Raw genomic sequence first — 26,704 nt, 5'->3', positions numbered from 1 at the left:
TCCTCAATGAGGAAGAGTCACATGTGAAGGCAACAGTGGGGGAGGGGATTCACAACAGTCCCTACTTCTCATGTCCCCACGGCCTTGCTCTCACCCCAGGGCTCCTCCCTGTGCACCCTTGAAGCTGCCCTCCTCTGCTGGGGGCTGTGTCCCCTCAGATGGCAGCTCCTTCTCGTGATGGCTGCAGGGCAGAGAGGCCAGGACACATGTGTCTTCAGGGGCTGTGGAAGGAGGTCGTGGCCCTGAAGGCATGTCCTGCATCCCTGGGCTCCCACCCACGGGCCCTGCTGATGTGTGGGCTGTAGAGCAAAGTTTTCAAACTCACAGCTTTGGCATTTCCATATGGGGTTCCCCTTCTAATCTTCTGACCTTAGGGAAGGCACTTGATTCACCAAGCCTTAGTTTTCTCATCTGTAAAATGTGGTTAGCAGCACAATCCACAGTCCCTTTTCTGAAACCCTTGGGGTCAGATATTCTTTAGAGTTCGGAAGTTTTCAGCTTCAGACAGGTGACATGGGACATCTACTCTCTATGACATCAGACCCCACTGGGGTCTCAAAGCACCTTGTAATCAGACACATTCGTGTTTCTATAACTGAACTTTTGAATAGTCGCAAGTGAAATAACAGAGATCATAACTTGTCTCATGTGTCTTCAGGTCAGATTTTGTTAAAAAACAATTTTTCAAATATTTGTTTTCAATTTTGAAATATTGAAGGTTGGGATTTTTAAATATTTCTTTTCAGTTTTGAACAGGATCTCTCAGGGTTGAGACTTAAAGGGTTGGAATTAAAGATAAGGACCATACTACCCTGTATCTCCATAGGTAATGGCACACACAGCCCAGAGAGATACAAAAGGCTCGTGTTTGAGGTTTGGGATAAGACAAGTCTCCTGATGAGGTCAAGGGTGATGGGCGGGGAAAATCATCCTGGAGCAGCTGTGGTCGCGGTGGTGGTTTAGTCGCTCAGTCATGTCCAAGTCCTGAGACCCTGTGGACTGCTGCCCGCCAGGCTCCTCTGTCCATGGGATTTCCCAGGCAAGAATACTGCAGTGGGTTGCCATTTCATTCTCCTGGGGATCTTTCTGACCCAGGGATCAAACCCGCGTCTCTTGTGTCCCCTGTGCTGGCAAGTGGATGCTTTACCACTGAGCCATCAGGCTGTTACCCGAGTGTCTGGGCCAGTGGTTCTAACTCCACAGACCCAGAGCCTCAGCCATCACAGGGCCCTGAACCTTTTCCAGGCGTCTGAGTTTTGCCACCTCCAGAGCTGGATCTTCCTCTGCTGGGTCCTCAGTGAAGACCACTGCTGTACTGGTGACTGTGACCTGCCTGACCATCACAGCACCATGTCCACCCGGCGGACATCCCCAGACCTGGACGTCACGGCCATCATGTGCCTCTGCCTCTGCCTGCCGCAGCTGTTCTCCATGTGTGTGGCCATCTCTCTGGTGGCCGGCAGGGCCACCGAGTGGGGAGCCACAGGAAACTGGTCCATGTCCATCTGGTGCTTCTGTTTCGCCATGACCCTCGTGGTATTCACTGTTGAGTTCTATGGATTCCATTCCCACTTTCCATTTCTCTGGTTCAACTTCCTGTGACCTACGCCTGCTATGCCACCCTCCTCTGCCTCTCGGTCTCCATCACCTACTCCATCACCCACGTCCAGTTTCTGCCTGATGGTCCTTACCGGGACTGGGTCGCCGCTGCCTCTGCCTTCTCCTGTGTCATATCAGCGCTGTATGCCAGAGATGTGGCCTGCACATGGGTCGCCTATGGGTTCAAGGAGGTCCCCTGCTTTGTGCACACCGTGCCAGGCCTGCTGAAGGTGCTGGAGACCTTCATGGCCTATGTAGTTTCTGCCTGCATCATCAACACCTCCCTGTACCTGCACCAGCCGGCCCTGGAGTGGTGCGTGGCCGTGTACTCCATCTGCTTCATCCTGGCAGCTGTGGTCCTCCTGCTGGACCTGGGCAAATGGGAATACAGGCTGCCCGGGCCCTTCTCCCTCTTCCAGCTTGTGCTCACCCTGCTCTCCGTCCTCCTCTGTATCAGTGCTCTGGTCCTCTGGCCGCTCTACCAGTTCAGCGAGGAGCTCGGCGGGCAGCCCCAGAGGCCCAGTGATGGGGACTGCAGGGAAGAGCTCACCTACGACATGTGCGCCTGGGACCAGCGCCTGGCTGTGACCGTCCTGACAGCCATCAACCTGCTGGTTTATGTGGCCGACCTGGGGTACTGGGCTCGTCAGGTTTCTGTAGGGACCGAGGACCAGCCCAGGGACTCCTGATCCTCTGCTCACAAAGGTATCCTCACTGAGCTCTGGTGTTCTCTGATGCCCTCTTCCTAGCTCTCTCCCTCCTCACATCCTCCCCATGCATCTCACTCTCTTTCCTATTTCCTTCCCTCCTCCTGCTCTGTCTCCTTCCTATTTTCCTTGGTTGCCCAAGTCCTGTTTTGCCTTTTTCTCTTGCTTCTCTCATCTTTTCTACATTTTCTGCTTTTTGCCCCTTTTCTGGTCACCCTTGGTTTTCTCGTCTCCTGTGTCCTGACCACCTCTCCCCATCTTCCTTCTTCTGATCTGTCAGGACCTGAGACTCCTCCCTTCTCTGCCCACCGCTCCCTTCTGCCTCCTAAGGTGCTGACTGAACAGCACACAGCCCCCTCTGTGTGATTTGGCCCCCCATCTCCCATGGGAGGGGAGTGTACAGGGCACCTGCCCTTTAACTTTAACTAAAATATCTGGACGTCTATACTTTTCAGTGGCAGGAGTCTTGAAGCAGAAACTCTGGTTACTGGGCCCCACCTGGTGCTGCAGGTGGGGTGTTCCAGCCCCACCTGAGATTGGCTCCAGAATTTGTGCAGGCTCACTAAACACCCGCTGCCTAGAGGCCATCTTAGAGGAAGCCAGGGGTAGATACTGTCCATCCCAGCTACTCTCTGGGGAATCCAAGTAAGAGTTGGTGAAGCAACACAAAAACTTTAAGACACCTGTCTGCAGTGTTGGTGAGGGGCAGCGATGTGGGCCTGCTGCCTCAGTGATCAAACAGCAGGTCCTGCCTCTGCAGGGAGAAGAGTGTGGCCCCTGCAGCTTTAAGGTGTGTCAGCCTGGGATTTTTTTCTTTTCTTTTTTTCCTATCTTCTGATCAGGAGGGCAAAATTTACTGGGTGACTCTGTTCTTAAAGGGGAAATTTCTCTTTAAGTTCTCTTGGGCAGGTTTCTTTGTAGGGGGTGGGGGTTGCTGCTTCCATTGTCAAAGAAACTGCATCGCTCGAGTATGAGGGGGCACACACATCTGTGTTTCTGTGTGCTGACCGCGTCCTGCTGCAGCTTCTTGATTCTCTTGGACTCAGACACAATGTGATCTACAAAATACATATAATTTAAATTTTTTCTGGAGCTTCTGGTTCCCAAAGATCCTGCTGTCAATTGTAGAGAAAACCCTCTTCCCTTCTCATTTACAATGTCCTTTTTAACCTCAACATAAAAATGAAAGAAAATACAAACCCCCCAAAACAAAATCTGCATACTCTCATTGCCCCAGATTTGCCTAGAACTCAGAACAGTCCTAGCCAATTTCCACCCTCACCCAAACTTGGGTCTCTGGGAGCCCCTCCCACTGACTCCCACCCACCCCTGATCCAGAGCCTATGGGTGTGAGCCAGCCTGTGACACAGGATGTTGGGCCCCACCCCAGTGCCAGCTTCCTGTCCCCTAACTCTTAAAGGGGCCATGGCAGCACCTGGATGCCTCTCTAGAAAGATATGTTCTGTGAGCATGCTCAGTGCATGCGTGTGTGTGTGTGTGCATGTGTGTGTGTGTATACATGTGAGTGTGCCCGTGTGCTCCTCTGCATTGAGACCAAAAACCCTTTACAGTAACTGGGGGCAGTGAAGGCCCCACAAATCTCCCGGTCTCAGCCACAAAGCCTCAGAGTCCAGCATCCTGGCGTCACCAGGGCCAGAGGGGCTCCAGGCAAGCAGACCTGTGGGGGAGGGGAGGGGAAGGACCCCACCCCCACCCACTGCTGCCCCTCACTCCTGTACTGGGATGAAGCATGTGATCTTCACCCAGAAGCAGGTGAGGTGGAGGGGGAGGGCTCCCAGGAGCCCTCAGGAAAACTCATCTATTAAACCAAGGCAAGAAAAATTTCAACATAAAATTTTTCTCTGCCCTTCGGCCTCCCCCTCCCCTCTGGTGTGCATTGAGCATCTGTGCTACGTGTTAGCCACGCTCCCCAAGGGCAGAAATGCCTGAACCGCCATAAAGGTGAATTTTCCCTGTGCAAGCCATGTAACTCCTTAGACGATAACACTACTTACTCACTGAGCACCTGGCTGATGTCAGTAACTGTGTTACCAGCATTCTGCTTATTTTACAAGATTCTTGTTTCTCTTTAACAGATCTAGGATTGAGCCTGTGATAAAAAAAAATAACGGTGACTAGATTCCTCCAAATGATTCATGTAATATATGGTTTCATAAGATCCATGATTATAATAGTGTGGCTCTAGATACGGGAAGAAGCAACAGGAGGGAACCATTTCCTGTAGGCTGAAGAGGCTAGTAAGACAGATGGGCCAGAGGATTAAGGCTCATGTTGGACTTCCCTAGTGGTTCAGATGGTAAAGAATCTGCCCTCCACGCAGGAGATCCAGGTTCAATCCCTGGGTCAGGAAGATCCCCTGGAGAAGGGAAACCGTCCATCCCCATGACCTCTGCCAAATATGCTTGCTGGTGAACATGTTTCTTGTCATAACATGATTCCGCCGAAACTTGCCTGTGGTCCAAGTCTCCAGTGATGCTTGTCAGAAACACACATTTCAGGCTTTCCTGGTGGTCCAGTGGTGAAGAATCTGCCTGCAGTCACATGTTCGATCCCCGGTCCAGGAATATTCCACATGCCTCTGGGCAGCTAAGACTGTGGGCCACAACTACTGAGCCTGTGCTCAGCAACAAGAGAAGCCACCACGGCAAGAAGCCAGCACACTGCAATTGGAGAGTAGCCCCCACTCAGCACAACTAGAGAAAGTCCACATAGCAACGAAGATCCACCACAGCCAAAAATAAAATACGCAAATAAAAAGAATTTTAAAAAACCCTGAGGGATGGGATGGGGAGGGAGGGGGGTTCAGGATGGGGGACACATGTACACCCATAGCTGATTCAATGTATGGCAGAAAACACTACAGTATTGTAAAGTAATTAGCCTCCAGTTAAAATAACTTAATTAAAAAAGAAACACCTGAACTGCTTCCAGGCGCCCCCACAGTCTGAGGTCTCCCAGACTCCCTTGTTCCTGCACATTCCTTGACTTTCCACTTCTTCAGAGTCCAGCTCAGCAGCCCAAGTGGTCTTGCCCTGTTTGGAGAGCTTGTGTTTCCTTTAGAGAATGCAAAATCCTTTCTGTTGGACCTACAGAGAGGCTGACCCTAAGCAGGGGAAGGGGAGGAGGAAGCCCAGAATGAGAGAGAGGAGGATTCTACGTCTATGGATGGATCCAAAGTCACATATGGTCCTGCCTCCTGTTAAGTGGCCCAACAGCTCTGGTCTGGTCCCCCAGGGATGAACCTTGAGTAGTTGGAGAGCCCAATAAATCTGGTATCTAGTTTCAGTTCTACCACAGAACAAGTCACGACCACAGATGAGTCTTGTCCCTGATCTGAACCTCAGTTTCCAATTTGTAAAATGAGAAAATTGGACTAATGTGGTTTTTAAGCTGTGTTCTCTGGAGCCCTAGGTTTCTGATGAGGCAGTGGGCTTTCAAGGTGGTGTTGACCTCACCTAGCACTTTCTCTAAACAGAGCAGCCTTGCCTGAATCAATCTCCTACTCAAGATCTCATTTGAGACTAAGATTGGAAAGGTTGAAAACAACCCATGTACTCATCTTTAGGATGCTGTTTAATAAGCTAAGTTACAGACAGGAGAGGAAATACTATACTGCTGGAAAAATATAGGGATGCTCTCAAATAATGATTGTAAATATATCCAGGATATGCTAAGTAAAAGGAGTAAGATACAAATCTACATGCAGTATGCTATTTTTTATGTAATAAAAAAAGGAAAAAACATAAAAATAAATACAATTGTATTTGCTTTATTTGTATTAAGAAGCTTGAGAAGGACTCTGGAGAGTTTAGCGGAGCAGTGGTCCTGGAGGGGTAGGAGAGATGAAGGGAGAGTGGATGGAGCCACAGGTAAAACCAGGTTTCTCAATGTGTGGCTTTTTTAGAATATCTTTATTTTGAAACGTAAATATATTATCTTTTTAAGAAAACAAAACTGAAGTTTGAAAAAATGCATCAGGTGGAGAAGGGTCAGGGGAAGGATGGTGAGCAGATGGTCTCCATGTTCTCTGCAGCCTTGATGGACAGACTAGGGGAGGAGCTGAGAGACGCCCACACAGGCCTTTCTCCAAAGGCAGAGGGAAGTGAGGTGACTTAGGTCCAGGGATCTGGGGCGGTGGGGGGCGCTGCGGCCTCCAAGCCAACCTACTTGGTGACCAGGGCCTCCTCCAGCCCTTCAGCACACACATTTGATGGAGAAGCCCCCAGTGCCCAAGCCTCAGGCCCTTCCCTTGCTCTCTGCCTGGCCTGGGCTCCCTGTCTCCCAAGGCAGCGGCCAGAGGCTCCCTCCTCAGCCAGCCAGCCAGTCAAACCTGGGATGGGACTTGTGCTGCAGCAGAAGAAGGGATTTGATTTGTCAGTTCCCTACATGATTAGAAACTTGCAAGCATCTTTTCCTTTAATAGTATTCAAGTAGTAGACCTATCACTTAACCCCTGTATGACTTGGGCCAAATTATTCAACCTCCCTGTACCTAAACTTCCTCATAACAAAATGAGCAGAATAACAGCCCCTACTACACACAAGATCATACATGCGTAGCACCTAGAACAGTGCCTGGTGCCCCAAGAGCCCTGATAAGTGCCGGCCACTGTGTCACTTGGTCCTGGTGCTCGGCCGTGTGACGGGCAATCACTCAGGGAAGGTGAGGAGCTCTGTCAGGTGGGGGAGCTCAAGGAGGAGGATGCTGAGGTCAGACACGAGACGACTTATTCCAGCATCGGGTAAGAACGGACTCATCCCTCCCTCCTTCCTTCTTTCCGTCACTCCATCCATCTCCTCACCCACTGGAAGACACCAGGGCCTGCGGCAAGCTCTGGGAATAATGAGATCACAGTGGAGCAGCCCTGACCTCAAGGATCTACAGGAGAGTGAGGAGGAGGAGAGAGAAATCCAGCCAGCACCACCACAGGTGTGTGGGGACCCAGGTAGGTCAGGGATCCAGAGGGCCCTCAGGAGCGGGTCTTCCTTTATTAGGACCAGTGGTAACGGTGCTGTTCATGGGTCCCCACCTCCCCCAGCCTGATGCTGGGCACCCTGTCTATGGGGCCTCAGTCCCCTTCTCAGCCCTTTGATGGACGGGACCCTGATCTCACAGAGGGAGACACAGAGCCAGGTGGGCTGACTGAAGCTGGGGTCTTTCTAAAGCATCAGCCTGTCCTTCCCCGTGACGGGGCTTCCTCCACTGAGAGCTGGCTGTGCAGGAGGCAGGGGCCCGGGGTGAGGGCGGGGCCACAGCATATGCTGTCCTCTGGGGTCTTGACCCTCACCTTTGCGCCACCTAGGAGGTAAGCTCCCCCGCCAGCTCTTCCCTCCCCTGGGGCATCCAAGCCCCAGAGCCAGAACCAGGACTTCAGGTTAGAGATTTCCTTTGGGAAAGCTTTTCCTCTGGGAACCCTGGCTCCTCTTCTTTCCAGGAAGCCTGAAGCCCTGGAAGGACTCGGGCTGGGAGTCACGGACCCTGGGGGTCACCTTCCAAGCCAGGCAGCACTACTGCCTCGGCTGCCCTGAGTCTCAACTCAGCAGCTGATGAACGCATCTAGAGGGTCCCTGAAGCTGCCCTCCATTCATGTTAAAGACCCAGCCTCTCACATCGCCTGCCAGAGGGTCCCTCAGGCTGGTTCTACCTGCAAGTCAGTAAAATGGTTCAAGGGCACCACCTGATGGCCACTCACAGCCAGACAAGCAGCTGCACCCAACAGGTTCCAAAGTTCATTAACAATCAGCAGAGGTCCGGACTCCAAAACGTGGGCAACAAGGTAAGGGAGAATCCAGAGAGGTCAAATTGCACTTCCCCCTCGCCTTCCCTAGCGAGGCTTTCAGAGGCCAGTGGCACAAACGGGAGGCTGCCATTGTAAAACAGACTGAAAAGAAGCCCCGGAGTTTGGAGTCGGATGGGCCCGGATTTGAATCCTTGGGTTTAACCTCACCTGGAGCCCCTCATCCCTGCAGTGGGCTATTGAGGACACATCCAACAGGGCTGCGCCCTCTCTCTGCATGAAGGCAGCCAAGGGACTTGGAGAGGGTGAAGTTGGACCAGTGACCATAGTCCCCCTGGTGGTACACAGCCCTTAGGCCAGTGGCTCATCCTTGGCTGCACAGCACAGTCGCCTGATGTGGGAAGCGCTTCTCAAAGCATGGTCCCTGGATCAGCACAAGACATCAAGGGGGTACTTGTGGGGAATGCAGATTCCTGGGTTTCCCCCACCCAGCCAGGCTGAATCAGAAACTCTGGGATGGGGCCCAGCAGCCCCCATGTGATGCTCAAGTACCAGGGTGATGAAAAGGTACCTTATGTGACTTGAATGTCTTATGCATCAGGATCACCTCTGGAGGTCAAAATACTAACAGGTACCTACCTCACCCCCACGCCCCACCCCAACCCCCACATCCAGGGATTCTGGTTCAGTGAAGCTGAAGAGGGACCCAGTCAGGGATTAAAATAACAACTCTGCAGATTATTCTACTGCACAACGTTGGACCTGGGTGTTATCCTCAGGAAACCGTTCCCCTTTCTGGGCATAAATGCAGCTAGAAAGGCAGGTGGAGGTAATTAATTGTATTAATTGTCACATGGACTTCTTCTCAGACTCGTAGACTCGAGACGTTCAGGAAACTGACACTCCTTAACACAGACATCCCTTAAGTGACGGGAACACTTGAGCCCCCATCCCAGTTCATGCTCGCTGCCCTCTCAAGTGCCGGGTGGGATCCACCAATGCCCGGCTCAGAGAGAAGAAAGAAAAAGAGGAGGATCCAAGGGAGTGGAGAAAATATAGAGCTATTTTATTGCTAAAAATGTATTTTACAAAAGCAACAGAGTTTTTGTTCCGAAGAGACAAAAGGCCTCTTGTCCTCGGGGAGGGGCTGGACTCCACCAGGCGGGCAGCCCTCACTGCTCTCGAATTCTCCTGGAGATGCGGTAGAGCTCCATGGCTGCCCTGGCGTCCTCCACCGAGCTGTGGCCCAGCACGCTGTCCTGCAGATGAATGGACAGGGGATGAATCCAGGCGCCATGGGACCCGGGCCTTCCCTGCTGACAGCCTGAGCCCAGGGCTGAAGCGGGTCAGGGTGAGTCTCCATAGCCCCTGATACACAGGCTCAGCTGGTGGCTGGAGCAGGCCAGGCTTCAAGCAGTTCTCACAGGAACTGCTTGGGGAACATGGACACAGATGTCTCCAGAGTGCTCCTTGCTCAGCACGTTGAGAACAGGGCTCTTCAGTGAGGCCAGGAGCTGACACTCTGTCCTCGGTCCCTGGTGCCACAAGCCCTGTAGAGGGGCCCAAACTCACGCCCATCCCCTGCCTCCTGCATATTCCTGCTCCCCAGACAAGCTGCCCCCCAATTCGCAGACTGGGGCTCAGGCTCTCCCCTCCCCAGGCCCCTCTCTCCTGCCTCCTCTGCTAAGACACACCTGCACCCTCCACTCAGACTTGGTATCCTGCTTGACCCTGTCCTCCATCCCTGCTCAGGACACCTGCCCTCCCCGCTCAGATGTGTTGATGGACAGGTCACAGGCCTCTCTCCCTTCAACCAAGAGTTTCTCAAGGGCCGGCGGGACCTTGCTCTCCCAGGTCCTCAGCCTCTGGTCCAGCCTGGCCCCAAGCAGGTGCTTCTTAAACATCCGCTGAGCCCAAGTGGCCGCAGCTCCTAGTGTCCAGCCAGCCTCCCTGGGCCCTTCCACCCTGGTGAGCTCCCAGCACACGCCTGCCCCCGCCTGGGGCTCAGAGTTAGGGCCCCAAAAGCAGTATCAGCCGCGGCCTGATGGGCTCTGTGTTTAATCGGTGCGGCTCCCTGGGGACGCCCGAGGTCTGCACTATACAGTTTCCCAAGGTGGGCTGGAGGGTGAAGCCTCAGTTACCCACAGGGAAACTGGCCTACCTGAAAACAAACTAAATCACCTTGATGGGCTGCCTTCCCTTCCCTGGCCCTCGGCCTCACCCTACAGGCTTCCCAGGTCAGCGCTCAGATAGACGCGGTGCCTGCCAGACAAGCAGCCCGCACCTTCTCAGAGCACACAGCCTCTCAGGACTACGTGGGGAAGTTGGGGTGAGCAGAGCATCTCTGGGGCCACATATGTGCTCTGGAGGCACTGGGGGACTTTAGAGTCCTGCAGGGAAGGCCAGCCCCCCACCCCCGCCAGGTAACGGGGTGGCCCTCACCTGGATGCGCCGCCCGAGGAGGCGCTGGCTCAGCACGCGCAGGGAGACCCTCCGGCAGTACTGCAGGCCGGCCTCGCGCCACAGCTGCCGGTCGGCGGCCGTGTCGTAGATGGCGTAGCTGCTCATGTTCTCCTTCAGCGCCTTGAAGTCGTGCTTCAGATCGTGGCCCACCACCAGCTTGCCCTTCAGCACCTGCAGGATCTGGCGGGGAAGACACAGGCCCCACACGTCACCCAGGGCCCTTCCAGGTGGGTCTGGGACAACGTGGTGCCATCAAGGGGGCTGGCCTGGAGCAGCCCCTCCTGGACTTGCTGTGTGAGCATGAGCACACCACCATCCCTCTCTGGGCTTGGGACATATCTCTCAGGGAGTGAAAGAGGCTGGAGCAGGCCCTTCATCACCTTCAACAGTTTAGTTCTGCCCAAAGGCCTATTCCAGCTTCTTTGGTGGTTGCCTTGGGAGTTTCCCTGGTGGTTCAGACAGTAAAGAATCTGCCTGCTAATATAGGAGACCGGTTCGATCCCTGGGTTGGGAAGATCACCTGGAGAAGAGAATGACAACCCACTCTACTTTTCTTGCCTGGAGAATCCCATGGACAGAGGAGCCTGGGAGGCTACAGTCCGTGGGGTCACAAAGAGTGGAACAGAAGTAAGTGACTAACAGTTTGTCCCATGAGCCAGGCACTCGCCGATGTTCATCACATACATTATGTTATTTAATCCTTTCAACAACCCTCTTGTGGCAGATGGAATAATAACCTCCCAGAGATGCCCACTTCCTAATCCCCAGGACCTGTAAACATGTTACATGGCAAAGGGAAATTAAAGCTGCAAATGAACTTCAGGTTGCTAATCAGATGACCTTCAAAGAGGGGCAGTTTCTGAGACTTCTCTGGTAGTCCAGGGGTTAAGAATTCAACTGCAGGGGACACGGGTTTGATCCCTAGTCCAGGTACTAAAAGAAAGCCCACATGCAGCAACAAAGACCCAGAGCAACCAAAAGTAAAGCTAGGGAGAGTTTTTGGATGACTCAGAGGGGCCCAGCATAATCCCAAGGTCCTTATACGTGAAGGTCCGAGAGATCTGACTTGAGGACTTGACGGTCTGTCTCTGGCTGTGGAAGTGGAGGAAGGGGCTGAGAGTCAGGAACACAAGAAGCTAGGAGCTGGGAAGGACAAGGAAACGAATCCTTCATCAGGCCTCCTCCGGGGTTTCCCTAGTGGCTCACAGGGTAAAGAATCTACCCACAATGCAGGAGACCCAGGTTCGAGCCCTGGGTCAGCAAGATCCCCTGGAGAAGAGAATGGCTACCCACTCCAGTATCCTTGCCAGGAGAAGTCCATGGACAGAGGAGCCTGGTGGGCTACAGTCTACATGGTCACAAAGAGTCGGATGTGACTGAGCACCTAACACACATCAGAGGCTCCAGAAATTAATACAGCCCTGTGGACACTTCAGTCTCAGAGGAATGAGACCCCATTGGGTTTCTGAACCACAGAACCGTAAGATGATAAATCTGCATTATTTTAAACCACCCAGTCTATGGTTTTGTTATAAAAGCTGTAGAAAACCAGTACAGCTATGAGGGAGGGCTGTGTTTAACTGAATTTTGCAGTTGAAAACCACTGAACTATCAAGAAGTGGAGTAATTTACTCAAGGTGATTCTGATGATTTTTAAATATTTGCAGATTCCTTGACACTCCTTTCAGAACAGACAGAGCCTAGGACTTCCTTGGTAGTCTAGCGATTAAGAATCTGCCTGCCAATGCAGCGGACATGGGTTCGATCCCTGGTCTGGGAAGATCCCACATGCTGCAGAGCAGCTGAGCCCAGGCGCCCCAACTGCTGAAGCCTGAGTGTAGAGCCCGTGCTCCACCACAAGAGAAGCCTGTGCATCACAACCACAGAGTAGCCCCTGCTCATCGCAACTAGAGAAAGCCCACTCGGGATGCAGGAATGAAGAAGATCCAGCTCAGCCAAAAATAAGCCAAATTTTTAAAAGAAAAGGAAACATGCCATCTGATTCCCTTCACCTTGAATATGAGCCAATCTGTCTGATGTCTCACTGGTCGATGGAGCCAGTGTCCCAGGATCCCTGAGTCACCCTGAAACCACCATGCTGCAGAAACCACCCTGAGTTACAGAGTTGTGCCCAAGGAGCCCCAGCCACACGACAGGTGGATGAGTGACCCACCCCGTGATTCCAACCCCAGGCTGGCCAGGTGCCTCAGCCGATCAGCTGTCCCTGTCCGAGCCCTGCCCAGATTGCAGATGCGTGGGTGACATAAATACTGACATTGTTTGGAGCACTTGGTTTTGGGGTGACTTGCTAAGCATCATTCGATAACTGGGACAGTCACACAGGTAGTTCATGGCAGGGCCAGCCCTCAAAGCCAGCGGGCATGGCTCCAGTGCCTGCTTGTCATACCGTGTTATATGGAAGAGCCTCCTGCTCCCAGCCTCTGCCAGCACCCTGGGCAAGCTGCAGGGGTCGACCCGGAGAGTGCCCCAGCCCAGTGCCCTGCCCGTGTGCCCAGGCCACCCCTCTTGCTTCTGTTCTCACCTCCTTTCCCATGGTGGCCAAATGGACAGCCTCAGTCACTGGCCACACGGAGGCGTCACCTTTCCTTCTCTTGGCTGCCCCTGGGCCTCCAAGGGACAGGGTTGGGGTGGGTGCTTGGGGCAAGCTGTCCTAGGTGCAGTCTGGGCAGCAGCTCATAGCCATCTCAGGCCCACCTTGGATAGCTCTTCAGCAGCCTTCATCTCTTCCTCTGTGCCCAGAAAGGAACCTCTAGGTGGCTAACACCCTCCAGTGTCTTGCTTCTGCTTCTAGCTGCTTCCCCAGACATCAAGTGGGACCTTTGACTTGCTCCCCCTTGTGGCCACTTTGCAGAAGAGAAGCCGAGTCTCCCAGAAGTGACTTCCTGGCAGTCCAGTGAAGAATCCACCTGCAATGCAGGGGATGTGGGTTCGATCCCTGGCTGGGGAGCTGAGACCTCACACACTATGGAGCAAATAAGCCAGCATGTGTCAACTGGAGAGACCACCCACTGCAAGGATAGATCCTGGATGATGCAACAAAAATCCTGCATGCCGCAACTAAGACATGATGCAGGCAAATAAGTAAATTTTTTTAAAAGTGAGGGGACCTGTCCACAGTCACAGCACTGGAGACAGGGTGGGTCCATCCCACCATCAGCCCCTCCATTACTGAGGTTTTGTTGGGAATGGTGGCTCAGGCGGTAAAGAGTCTGCCTGCAATGAGGAGACCTGGGTTTGATCCCTGGGTTGGGAAGATCCCCTGGAGAAGGGAATGGCAACCTGCTCCAATATTCTTGCCTGGGAGAATCCCCTGGATAAAGGAGACAATCCATGGGATCACACAGAGTCAGATACAACTGAGCAACTAACACTTCCTCCAGACAGACCCCTGCCCAACCTAGGGACTGGAGAAAAAGCTCCAAGAATGAAGCTGGGCCACTCCTGAGAGACATCAGTGCTTGTCACACTTGGGCTTAGGGATCAGCTAGTCAACCTTACCAAAATCTGGATTCGACTGGGGGATTCTGCCTTTCTAACAGGTGGTGCGGATGCTGGAGGTCTGGGGGCCCCCTGAGCGATGAGGGCACACAACCTCTGAGCAGAGGCTGGAGGAGAACGCTTCGTGTGAAGGAAAGGGCTCGGGCAGCACGCAGGGGATGGGTCGAGGCCCAGGGCCAGGGGATGTGGCTGTGCTGGGCAGCTGGGGGGTCACATACCTTTCCTTGCTGACATCTTTTATGTTTCTGAACAGTGGGCCTGTTTTCTTGTCTAGGAGATGACTCAGATCTAGTTCACACAAGCCCTGAGGGGGCTGTGACATCCCAGAGTCAACCGCAGTAGCCGATCCCAGGCTAAGAGGGCCAAGTCATCGTGGGATGTATTCCCGGGAAATTCATCACTTCCTGAGGGTCCCCACGGGGAGGCGGGCATGGTTACCTTCAGGACCATGAGACTCATCATGAAGTGGACAAGAAGTAGAAGGATGAAGAGGCAGGAAAAGGAGGAGACCTGTCTTTTCAGCAGAGAGATGTCAACTCTTCAGGACAAAGATTCTGGGACTTGCTGTGTGGTCTCGGGGAGGTCAAGGACCATCTCTGGGTTTCAGTTTCCCTCTTTGAAAAGGGAGAGCCTGGAGAGGTGAGCTCCACGGACTTTTTGAGGCAAGGCAGAGAGGGAAATCCAGGGTGGTGTGGAGGTGAGCTGGCAGGGCCTCCGGGCTGTGTGAGCTGCTGGCTGCCAACCTGCCCTGAATCAGTGTCATGAGGCAAATGTGTCCAATGCACTGGGTGGAGGCTCAGGTTCCTGGAAAGAACTGGAGGGGGTGGGGGAAAGGGACATTCATCCATCCGTTCTCATTGCCTGGCTTTGGGTCAGGTACTTTCCACACCTCATCGTGAGGCCTCACAACAAGAGTGTTCTTAATGTCATTTTACAGTGGAGAGGGCTGAGGATCAGAGAGGGTAAGAGGCTTGCCCAGGTCACACAGCAGGTGAGTTGACTGCTGAGATGCCCTGTCCAGACCTGCCTGAACCTGTCACTATCATTACAGTTGTTATTATTGCCATCTGTTGAGAATCTAGGGATTGTGTTAGCATTATTAATTTCAGAGTTGAACTTAATAATTTCTGTTTGGAGAATAGAATAGATATATGAATGGCTAGGGCTTCCTAGCCCCAGGTGGCTCAGTGGCAAAGAATCTGCAAGGAGACACAAGAGATGCATGTTCCATCCTTGGGTTTAGAAGGTCCCCTGGATGAGGAAATGGCAACCCATGCCAGTATTCTTGCCTAGAAAATTCCATAGACAGAGGTACCCGGAGGGCTATGGTCTATAAGGTCGCAGAGAATCAGACATGACTGAGCGGCTGAGTGCACACACACACGTGTATGGCTGAGGCCCTTCACTGCTCACCTGAAACTGTCACAACATTGTTTGTTAATTGGCTATGTGTGTGCTCAGTCGTGTCTGACTCTTTGTGACCCTATGGACTGTAGCCTGACAGGCACTTCAGTCCATGGGATTCTCCAGGCAAGAGTACTAGAGTGCATTGCCATGCCCTCTTCCAGGAGATCTTCCCTACCCAGGGATCAAACCCGGGTCTCCTGCATTACAGGTGGATTCTTCACCAACTGAGCCGCTGGGGAAGTCCCATTAATTGGCTATACCCCAATATAAAATCTGTGGAAAATTCTGAGAGAGATGGGAATACCAGACCACCTGACCTGCCTCTTGAGAAATCTGTATGCAGATCAGGAAGCAACAGTTAGAAGTGGACATGGAACAACGGACTGGTTCCAAATAGGAAAAGGAGTACGTCAAGGCTGTATATTGTCACCCTGCTTATTTCACTTATATGCAGAGTACATCATGAGAAATGCTGGACTGGATGAACCACAAGCTGGAATCAAGATTAATGGGAGAAATATCAATAACCTCAGATATGCAGATGACACCACCCTTATGATAGAAAGTGAAGAACTAAAAAGCCTCTTGATGAAAGTGAAAGAGGAGTGTGAAAAAGTTGGCTTAAAGCTCAACATTCAGAAAACGAAAATCATGGTATCTGGTCCCATCACTTCAGGGCAAATAGATGGGGAAACAGTGGAAACAGTGTCAGACTTTATTTTTGGGGACTCCAAAATCACTACAGATGGTGACTGCAGCCAAGAAATTAAAAGACACTTACTCCTTGGAAGGAAAGTTATGACCAACCTAGATAGCATATTCAAAAGCAGAGACATTACTTTGTCAACAAAGGTCCATCTAGTCAAGGCTATGGTTTTTCCAGTAGTCATGTATGGATGTGAGAGCTGGACTATAAAGAAAGCTGAGCACTGAAGAACTGATGCTTTTGAACTGTGGTGTTGGATAAGACTCTTGAGAGCCCCTTGGACTGCAAGGAAATCCAACCAGTCCATCCTAAAGGAGATCAATCCTGAGTGTTCATTGGTAGGACTGATGTTGAAGCTGAAACTCCAATACTTTGGCCACCTGATGCGAAGAGCTACTCATTTGAAAAGACTCTGATGCTGGGAAAGACTGAAGGCAGGAGAAGGGGACAACAGAGGATGGGATGGTTGGATGGCATCACTGACTCAATGGACATGAATTTGGATAAACTCCGGGAGTTGGTGATAGACAGGGAGGCCTGGAGTGAAGTGCTGCAGCTCATGGGGTTGCAAAGGGATGGACACAACTGAGTGACTGAACTGAACTGAACAATGCAAAATAAAAACTTAAAAAAAAAAAGTGATGTAATAACCCTAAATAAAATATCATATAACAGAAAAAATTAATTAATAATTTCCACTGCTGAACCCATGACAGCCCTCAGTAAAGATTTCTGATTCCAGAATATGGGTCCTATAAGGTGGGGATTATCATAGCATCTTACCCACAGGGACAGGGGGTGCTGGGTGGTGTGTACCATGCCACTCATTAGGGGAATGACAGGCCCAGGTGCAGGAATCTGCCCGCATCCTCTTTCCACCTTGTTTCCCCTCTAGTCCAAGTATTTCCCAGATGGGCCTGATCAAAAAATCACCGGGGGCCCTTGTTAAAAGACAAGAGGGCGGGGCCCTACTCGAGACCGGCTGAAGCATCATCACCAGGAAGGGGCATTAGCAAATGTTCCAGGGTATTCCTCCCATCTGCTGAGTTTGGAAATGCCGGCTCTGATGTCTGTCCAGCCCCTCAGAGACCGCTGCTCCCATCATGCATCCGTCTTTCCATCTGTCCATGCATTCATGCCTGGGGCCAGGAGAGGTGATCATAAGGCACTCTGAAGAATGCTGCCCTTGTGGAGGTCCCCTACTCTGATCGTCAGGAGTGGCCCTGGACCCGCTCTTTCTTCCTGTCCCTGCCAGGCTCTCCGGGTGTCCTGGCCCCTAGCTTGGGTCTGCTTCCCACAAGGCTGCTTAACCCATGGAAAACCTGGATGACAAAGTTGTCCTCATTCACCTGGCTGAGCCCCAGAAAGACATTCCAGGTGTGGGGACCCCAGCAGGGTCCTTGACCCAGGCAAGGGCTGTGTCACTGGTACAGCTGAAACCACTCTGCTCACAAGCCCCCGTGGCTTCCTTCCTTTCTGTTTCCCACCTAAACTACGATGACTCACAAGGTTCAGCTTCTCTATGTGCGAACTCACAGCATCATTCTCATTCTCCAACCCCAGGCATGGGGTGGATGCTACTCACTATACCAGGTTAACATTAGAAGAGCATTTATTTACAAAAGTATGTTACGGACTTTCCCTGGTGGTGCAGTAGATAAGAATCTGCCTGCCAATGCAGGGGACACAGGTTCAATCCTTGCTGCAGGAAGATCCTACATGCCGCGGAGCATCTAAGCCCATGCGCCATACTGAGCCCCCACGCCTAGAGCCTGCACTACACAACAAGAGAAGCCACTGAAGCGAGACGCCCACACACAGCAACGAAGATGCAGTGCAACCAGAAATAAGACAAATAAATAGAAAACTTAGGGTTTTTTAAAAAGTGAGTTACCAGTTATTGACCATCATCATTAGATTAAAACATGAGTTAAAAGAGTGTTGACAGGCTTCCCTGTTGGTCCAGTGGTTAAGAATCTGCCTTCTAGTGCGGGGAACGTGGGTTCCATCCCTGGTTGGGCAGCTAAGATTCCACGTGCTGAGGGGCAACCAAGCCTGCGAGCCAGAACCAGAGAGACGTCCATGCACCACAATGAAGAGTCGTGTGTCTTGACTCAGAGCCAAGGCAGCCAAATAAATAAATATTTCATTTAAAAAAAGAGCATTGACCTGTCAGGTGAGAGCTCTGAATCTGGGCACTGAGCTGTAGCCCAGCCTGCTGTGTGTCCTTAGCAAGTCACTGCCCCTCTCTGGACCTCGGTCTCCTCACAGGTTCCCTCCTATGCTGACAGCCTGGCTTATGGGGCTCTATGTAGACCAGGGTTCTCAAGCTTGGAACTACTAACATTTGGGGCCCGATACTTCTTTGTTGTGAGTGTGTGTTCTGTGTGTTGTAGGATGTCTAACACCATCTCTAGCCTCAAGCCATTGGATATCACTGACAGCTTTCCCCGCCTCACTTACGACAATCAGAAACACCTCCAGATGTTGCTAAAAATGTCCCCTTGGGGGCAGAATCACGGTGCACTGAGAACCACTGTGTTAGATGACAGTCAGACCTACAGGTGTCAGAAGATAACAAGGCAATTACCTTGCATTATAAAAGCAGTGTCGGAACTTCCCTGGTGGTTCAGTGGTTAAGAGTCTGCCTTCCAATGCAGGGAACATGGGTTCGATCCCTGGTCAGGGAACTAAGCTCCCAAATGCTGCAAGGCTACCAAGCCCACGTCCCACAACGACTGAGCCCAGACAACCTCCACTACAGACCCTGAATGCTCTAGAGCCTGTGTGCGCCTTCAAAAAAAATACCACATGTGACAGCAAAGATCCTGAGTGCAGCAACGATAACCCAACACAGTCAAGTAAACAAATATTTAAGATAAATAAATAAAAGCAATATAACACCATTACAAAAACTAAAAAAGAGAACAGTGTGAGGGAGGTCCCCTTGAAACTTCGGTGCCTTGCGGCCACATTGCTCCTGGGTGTCCAAGGTGTGCTAGCGGGCTTTGTGGCTCATCGGAGCCCGCCTGGCTTCTACGACCTGGTCAATGGCTCACTGCTAGCCTGGTCCACTCGCCATTCCCATGGGAGGAAGAGACAGGTTGGTGAGCCGCCTTTGGAAAATGCCTGCAAGAAACCTCGACTCACCTGAGAGGTGTCACCTGGCCTTGTGGGTCTGATAAATGGCTAATAGACTTCTGCCCTACCCCCCACACATCTCGGGTTCTATGAGCCTGGCCTTTGGGATTAAAATACTGAGGATGACGAGTGGGGTCAATGTGTCTCGATGTCTTCGTTCATGAAAACAAACGACGGGGGCTTCTCTGGTGACTCGGTGGTGAAGAATCTGCCTACTAGTGCAGGGGAAACAGGTTTAATCCTTGATCTGGGAAGATCTCACAGGCAGCAGAGCAGCTAAGCCCGTACACCACACCTATTGAAACTGTGCTCTGGAAGCCGGGAGCTGCTACTACAGAAGCCGTCTCACCCTAGAGCCCACCCGTGCACTGCAACTAAAGTGTAACCCCGCTCGCCGCAACTGGAGAAAAACCCTTGCAACAGTGAATTTCCAGCACAGTCAAAAATAAATAAATAAAAATTTTAAATATATATATATATATATATATCTTAAAACAAAAAGAAAATGATGGCAGTTGCCTCATCCCTCAGCTTCACCCTCATGCTGCACTGACGCTGTGTGTACACCAGGCACAGAGAAGACTCTTGAGAGTCCCCTAGACTGCAAGAGGATCAAACCAGTCAATTCTAAAGGAAATCAACCCTGAATATTCACTGGAAGGACTGATGCTGAAGCTGAAGCTCCAATACTTTGGCCACCTGATGCGAACAGACGACTCACTGGAAAAGACCCTCATGCTGGGAAAGATTGAAGGTAGAAGGAAAAGAGGGCAACAGAGGATGAGATGGTTGGATGCCAACATCGATTCAGTGGACATGAACTTGGGCAAACTCCTGGAGATAGTGAGGGACAAGGGAAGCCTGGCGGCCTGCAGTCCATGGGGTCACAAAGAGTCGAACACGACTTGATGACTGAAAAACACCACCAGGCTCTTAGCATTCACAGTTAAGTGAGTTCACAGGATTCACACCCTGATCACAGGTTTGGAACATCGCAGAGGAAGTCCCGGGGACAGAATTTGAGTCTTTGCTCCTCCCCTTCCTTGGACAGTCTGCTCAGCCTTGTGTCTTAGTTTGCTCATCTATAAAACGGAGTGATGAGACTACCTTCCAGGCTGTGGTGGGGAGTAAAGGTAGTGGTGTGTTGAAAGCGCTTAGAACAGGGCCTGGACACCTTGCTGGTTACACCTGCGCTACTTTCTCACATCACCCCTATGTCACAGAGAGGTTTAGCAACAAGCCGGAGGACATGGGGCAATCAGGAGGCAGAGCTGGGACTGGACCCACGTCCAGCCAAGTCTGAAGACACTGTGCTTGCTCCCTGCCCCCTGCATGTATTACTGCGTCTTGACAGCAAAAGCCAGCATGAAGGCAGAGGCAGTTCTGGTCCACGCAGCTGCCAGGACTCCTGTGCATGTTAAATCACCTCAATCGTGTCCAACTCTTTGTGACCCCATGGACTGCAGCCCACCAGGCAAGAATACTGAAGTGGGGTGCCATGCCCTCCTCCGAGGAATCTTCCTCCCAACCCAGGGACTGAACCTCCATCTCTTAGGTCTCTCTCCTACATTGGCAAGCAAGTTCTTTACCACTAGTGCCACCTGGTAAGCCCCAGGACTCCTGAAAATCAGTTCAACTCCAGTCCCAAAACATTCTCAGGGCACCTGTTATGTTCAAAGCACAGTCTCCAACCTGGGGTAGATAAGATACCCTGCAGGAGCTGCAGAGCTAGGCAGACCCATGTGGGGGGTAGGCAAGCTCTAAAGCATGCCGTCTCTGGGACTTCCCTGGCGGTCCAGGGGTCAGGACTCTGCACTTCTACTGCAGTGGCACAGGTTTGATCCCTGGTCAGGTAATTGAGATCCTGCATGCCAAGAGTGCAGGCTATAGCAAGGAGGGTGAGACTCCCACGTGGATAGAGTCGGGGGTTGGGAGGGTGAGGAGAGAGGAAGAGCATCACGCAGGACTCCCCTAGCCTGAGCCTGCCAGGACGGCAGTATTTCTAGGGGAAGGAATGGGGAATGGGAGGGGGACAGGATGGGGCTGAAGTACTGGGGGGTGATGGCTGAGCTGAGAGAGATGCCAGAAAAGGTAGGTAGGTGGGGTTTGGGGGACCATGGACGTTGGGTTAGGGGGACTCTAGGCAGCGGGCAGCCTTTGCAGGTATTTGAACCAGGGGGTGGGGATGAGAGTGGGGACTGTGATCTGAGCCAGGCCTGGGGAAGTTCCTCTGACAGCCGGGTAGGAGAGATGAGCAGGGAGCTTACCCTATGCAGAAAACGAGGACCAGAATCTAAGCCCGCGGTTCTCAGGGGAAGTTGCAGAGGGGACTGGATGTAAAATTTGAGTTTCTGCCCTGCCCTCTCCAGGAGCGGAGCACATGGAGTGACAGTCAACCCCGAACCAGGCACTGTGCTTAGAACTACAGACCACATCGCCACACCCAGCGTTCACAGGCCAGGGAGGACACACTAGCTCCTCCTTCACTGGAGAGACAATAGAGGCTCAGAAAGCCTCAACAATAACTTGCCAAACGTCACACCAGCCAGTGACAGAGCCGGAAATGTGAACCCCAAGGTGGGTCCCAAGAGCTGCCCTGCCTTTAATCCCGCCTCCCTCCTGGCACGGCTGTGAGTGTGTGTGTGTGAGTGTGTGTGCTCAGTTGTGCCCAACTGTTTGCGACCCCATGGACTATAGTCCCCAGGCTCCTCTGTCCTTGGGATTTTCCAGGCAAGAATACTAGAGAGGTAGCCATTTCCTTCTCCAGGGCATCTTCCTGACCCAGGGATTGACCCTGTGTCTGTTGTGTCTCCCGAATTGGTGGGCAGATTCTTTACCACTGGAGACACGTGGGGAGCCCTCTTGAATGGCTATTAAGCACCTACTCTGGGCAGCACTCTGTGTTACACACCGGAAGGGCATCATCTCCAGCTGAAAAGCAAACGCATTTCAACACCAAGTGTGGATGAGGACCGAGCTGTCCTGACTCCCAGGCCGGTGCCTGAGGGCGTCCAGGGAACTGCATTTCTCTGCCGCCTCCTCTCCCCTGCTCTGGACTCTTCTGCCCCTTCTTCCACCTTGGGGTGGGGAGGGACAGGGAAGGAGGAGCAGAGATGCCATGCCGCCCACCTGAAGGCTCAGTGGGGATCTGAGTATGGGCAGCTCCACACAGGGGCCCTGGGCCTCCCATCGGCCCCAACAGCCCCACCTCTCCTTCGTGTTGCCCTCCCCTTCTTGTTCTCGGTCCTAACAGTTCCTTCTTGCCCATCCTCCAGATGCTGCCGATGACTAAGATCCTTGCAACTGCTCCTCAGTCTCTCTGACTCTCCTCTCTACTGTCATCTCCTTCCTTACTCCCATCCAGTCTCCCCAGCACCCCAGTTCAGGTTTTCCTGGCAGTGGTTTTGATCCTGCCATGCTCTCGCTCAAGAACCTTCAGTGGCTCCCTATGACACACTGAGTTGCAGGCACTGAATCCTCCCACCCCTTTGGCAAAAAGTACCAGCCTCGAGCAGCCTTTCTAGAACCACCCTGATGTACTGTGGGCTCCTCTGGGCTCCGTAGTATCCTGTTAGCAACTCTAGAACACTGCTGTCCAATAGAAAGAAACATAACGTGAGCCACGTGTGTAATTTTAAATCATCAGCAGCCATATTTTAAAAGTTAAAAGAAATAGGTTAAATTACTTTCAACATGTTTTATTTAACCTAACCAAAATATCATTTTAACATATATTCCATGTTAAACATTATTGAGGCCTTTTATGGTTCTTTTTTAAATTCAGGTCTTCATAATCCAGTGCATATTTTATGTTTACATCTCAGTTCAGACCAGCCACTTTCAGTGTGCTCACTAGTCACAGATGATGCTCTCTTGGACACACAGGTCTAGAGGTTTTGAGCCTTTTACATTCTATTTATCTGAACTTGTAAGAGATACTCAGTGATATGGGTTGAATATGTTCCCCTTCAAATCCACTTGTTGAAAGCCCCAACCATCTCAAAATGTGACCTTTTTGGAAATGGGTCATGGAAGATGTTATTGTTATGATGTCATAATGGAGCATGTTGGTTCTGTAACACAGGGGTGCCCAACTACCAGTGCGTTGCCTGTTAGGAACCAGGCCACACAGCAGGAGGTGAAAGGAGGCTCAAGCAAAGCCTCCCCTGTATTTACAGCCACTCTCCATCACTCACATTACCACCTGAGCTCTGCCTCCTCTCAGATCAGCGGTAGTATTAGATTCTCAGAGAAGTGTAAACCCTACTGAGCTTGAATCATCCTGAAACCATCCCCCCAGCCCCATGGAAACATTGTCTTCCATGAAACCAGTCCCTGATACCAAAAAGATTGGGAACCACTGCCCTAACAAATATGACTGGTGTCCTTATAAAAGGGAAATCTGGTACAGGGGCATACACAGAGGAAGAACGCCACGTGAACATGAAGGCGGAGATTGGGGTGACATTTCTCCAGACCAAGGACCATCAAAGATGGCCAGCAGGATAAGAATCTGCCTGCCAATGCAGGGGATGTGGGTTCAATCCCTGGTCGAGGAAGATTCCACATGCCACAGAGCAACTAAGCCACAAATATTGAGCCTGCAACTACCACGCCAGGGCGCTGGAACTACTGAAGCCTGCGCGCCTAGAGCCTGTGCTCCACGCCAGTGAGAAAGAATAGCCTGTGCACCGCAACGAAGACCCAGAGCAGCCCAAAATAAATGAACAAATAAACAGATGGCCAGCAAACCAACAGAGGCTAAGAGAGAGACGCAGGTCAGGTTTTCCCTCCTCAGAAGGAGCCTTCTGACACCTTGGCTGGGAACTTCTAGCCTCTAGAACTGTGAGAACAGACATTTCTCTTGTCTAAACCACTTTGTGGTACTTTGTTTCCTAGCAAACCAACATTTAGTTCAGACACTCTGTTTCCTCATCTGTAATATGGGAACAAGGGAAGAATCCTAACAAGTAACAGGTTTATTCTGGTGTATGTGTGTGTGTGTGTGTGTGTGTGTGTGTGTGTGTGTTTTGGGCATGCCACGCAGCATGTGGGATCTTTGTTCCTCAACCAGGGACTGAACCTGCACCCCCTACACCAGAAGTGCAGGGTCTTAACCACCGGACCACCGGGGAAGTCCCTAGTTAACAGGTTTTTAATACTTCTATAGGCACTCTTTCCAAGCCCTTTCTCAGTCCTCACAATAATCCTGTGAGATTGCTACTGTTATCACTCCCGTCGGGGAAATGGGATACAGAGAGTTCAAGGAACCTGCACAAGGTCACTTAGCAGGTAAGGGGCAAAGCCAGGATTCAAACCTGGCCCTCTTAGCCCTGACCTAGCAGCTGCAGAGGACGCTCCTGGCAGGCTGCTTTGTGAGGCGTGAACGAGCTCCCGGATGGAACTCGGGGAGCATCCGCTGAGTAGCCAGTGCTCGGGAAACAGTGGCTATTGTTGTGGCCTCATCTCTGGCACAGGGAGCACGCACATGCGCAGTGCGTGGGACTAAAGTGAACCCTGGGCCTTTGTGTTCTTCCTGAACTTCCCCAAATTGAGCTCACCTTCCCAGAAATGACTAAACCCTGGTGCCGCTTCTAGAGAGGTTGAGTTTCCTTTTCACTGAGTGATTCAGAGAAACAGAAAGTAAACTGGAGGTGTCGCAAGTTGGAGGGCAAGAGGACTGGGAGGCTCTGGCACGCCCCACCCACCTGGAAGGGCGGATGGCCTGTGGGGGTCTGGGAGCAAGCTCTCCCGGGGGGCTCAGGGAGGGGCCCCCTCCCGGTAAGGGCCTCCAAAACCCACCCATCCCCACTTCCCCTGCCGGGCTCCCCGGAGGCAGCCGGTGTAGGGGAGAGAATGGGGAATCTAGTCCCCAAATCAGTGTGCAGGGGGCATCAGGCAGGACGGTGTCCCCATCATGAGACCAGCAAGGTGGACTAGATGCCGTGAAGGCTGCTCCTAGAGGCGAGCCTACGGTTGTCTGATGTCTGATCCTTGGGGATGCGATGGCCACACCAATGGGTTTCTCACGCCCTGGCTGGTGCGGGGGTGGTGGGGAGTCGGACGTGGCTGGAATTACAGGTCACAGGTCAGCACCCAGGGGAAGCACCAGAGGAGCGTGTATATGCGGGCGTGTGCGTGTTGGCCCGGCTGGCATCCAGCCCTTCGCTTACCTCCAGCCTGGCCACGGCAAACGGGGTGGCCCCCTCCATGTTCCGAGCTGTGATTCCACTGACCGGGGTCCTGTAGTCAGTGATGTCACCCTCGGGCCGGATGAACTTGTCGTACAGCACGGAGCCGTGGTAGTCCACAAGGCTGCAGCGAGCCAGGCCGCTCTCCCGGAAGGGCCCTAGCCCCACCATCTCACAGTCCATGGCTACCACGTCCTCGCTCCTTGCCATATTCCACCAGGACCCTCAGGTGTGCTGGACGGGGCGGCAGGAGAGCCATCATTCGAGAGGCCGGCCAAGGTCCCAGGTGTCCTCAGCCACCTCCCAGGCAGCCTACACCCTCTGCCCTGCCCTTCGCCACAACCACCTGGCGCAGAGAGAAGCTGGCTGCTTGCCACCCCAACCAGCCTCTTCACTTGGCGATCCCATGGCCTCTCCCGGGTCCTGCAGGCAGCCTCGGGATCAAGATGCCCCCCTCCCACCACCACCCCTGGCCACCACCCCGGAGAAACGTCTGGAAGCCCCCATCCTGTCCCCCACTCTCACCTGCCTGCCTCTCTGATGCCCCTTTCTCAGCTACTGCAGTTGCTCTTAGCAGTGACTCATCTCTGAGTTCAAGCCGGGAATCCTGACCCTGTTTCAGTTTCTGGTTTGCTATCAAGTGAAGTCAGGGGCGGAGGCCAGGCACGTGGGCTGGGCTGCCTCATCTCCCAGGGCTGCCAGCCTGTCGGGAGCTCCGTAGCCTGAGTCAGGACTGACGAAGCTGGCCACTGGCTCTGTGTCTGGGTGTCCCATCTTTCTTTGCCCCTGCCCCTCCACCTACTCCCTCAAGCCCGCCCCTCCTCAGTGACACGGCTGATGTGAGTGTTGTAGATTGCAACATCTGTCTCTTGTTTCTCGCCCTCTGCTCGGAAAAGAAACATCCCCGGGACTGGAGCCTGCAGACGGTCCCACAACTTCTGGAGCCATCACCAAATCTGATGCTCTGTGAGGTCTTTCACAGGGGCAGGGAGAACTGGCTCTTGGGACACTGAGGTTACTTACTGGGAAGGGCAGGAGAAGGTTGGGACGCAAGGAGGGCTAGCCCCCACCGCTGACCCAGCAGAGGCAAGGAGGCAGTGAGGGAGCCCTAGGGCCTCCACCGGCTCAGGGGTGTCTCAGAAATGGTCATGTCTGCCTTTGAAGGGCTCTGCCTCCAGCTCTGCTGACACTGTTCGAGGACAAGGAGAAGCAG

The 26,704-nt window shown here is 52.5% G+C and overlaps 1 protein-coding gene and 1 pseudogene across 1 annotated transcript; one reads left to right on the top strand and one right to left on the bottom strand.

Annotated features, from left to right (window-relative positions):
* The first annotated feature begins 1,350 nt into the window (after window positions 1-1,350).
* On the top strand, window positions 1,351-2,844 carry LOC138423875 (myeloid-associated differentiation marker-like; annotated as a pseudogene).
* Window positions 2,845-9,109: 6,265 nt separating this feature from the next.
* ISG20 (interferon stimulated exonuclease gene 20) lies at window positions 9,110-26,332 on the bottom strand. The gene is made up of 4 exons (XM_069560255.1): window positions 26,017-26,332; window positions 25,474-25,725; window positions 10,507-10,707; window positions 9,110-9,323 (listed from the first exon to the last, which is right to left on the bottom strand). The coding sequence occupies exons 2-4, from the start codon at window positions 25,699-25,701 to the stop codon at window positions 9,237-9,239; spliced, it is 516 nt and encodes a 171-aa protein (XP_069416356.1). The 5' UTR covers window positions 25,702-25,725; window positions 26,017-26,332; the 3' UTR covers window positions 9,110-9,236.
* Window positions 26,333-26,704: the final 372 nt, after the last annotated feature.

Source organism: Ovis canadensis, chromosome 18 (genome assembly GCF_042477335.2).
Source record: "Ovis canadensis isolate MfBH-ARS-UI-01 breed Bighorn chromosome 18, ARS-UI_OviCan_v2, whole genome shotgun sequence".
In the NCBI taxonomy this organism is placed as follows: domain Eukaryota; kingdom Metazoa; phylum Chordata; class Mammalia; order Artiodactyla; family Bovidae; genus Ovis; species Ovis canadensis.
The sequence above is the reverse complement of the archived record's forward strand: the minus strand, read 5'-3'. Positions and strand labels throughout refer to the sequence as shown.

What these genes read in the sequence shown, in the direction of transcription:
- ISG20 (XM_069560255.1), bottom strand. Translation starts at nt 25,701, where the DNA reads ATGGCAAGGAGCGAGGACGTGGTAGCCATGGACTGTGAGATGGTGGGG. An exon ending in TTGCCGTGGCCAGGCTGGAG is followed by an intron (nt 10,708 to 25,473) that starts GTAAGCGAAGGG and finishes CTTCCCCGCCAG; the next exon opens with ATCCTGCAGGTGCTGAAGGG. An exon ending in TCCTCGGGCGGCGCATCCAG is followed by an intron (nt 9,324 to 10,506) that starts GTGAGGGCCACC and finishes ATTCATCTGCAG; the next exon opens with GACAGCGTGCTGGGCCACAG.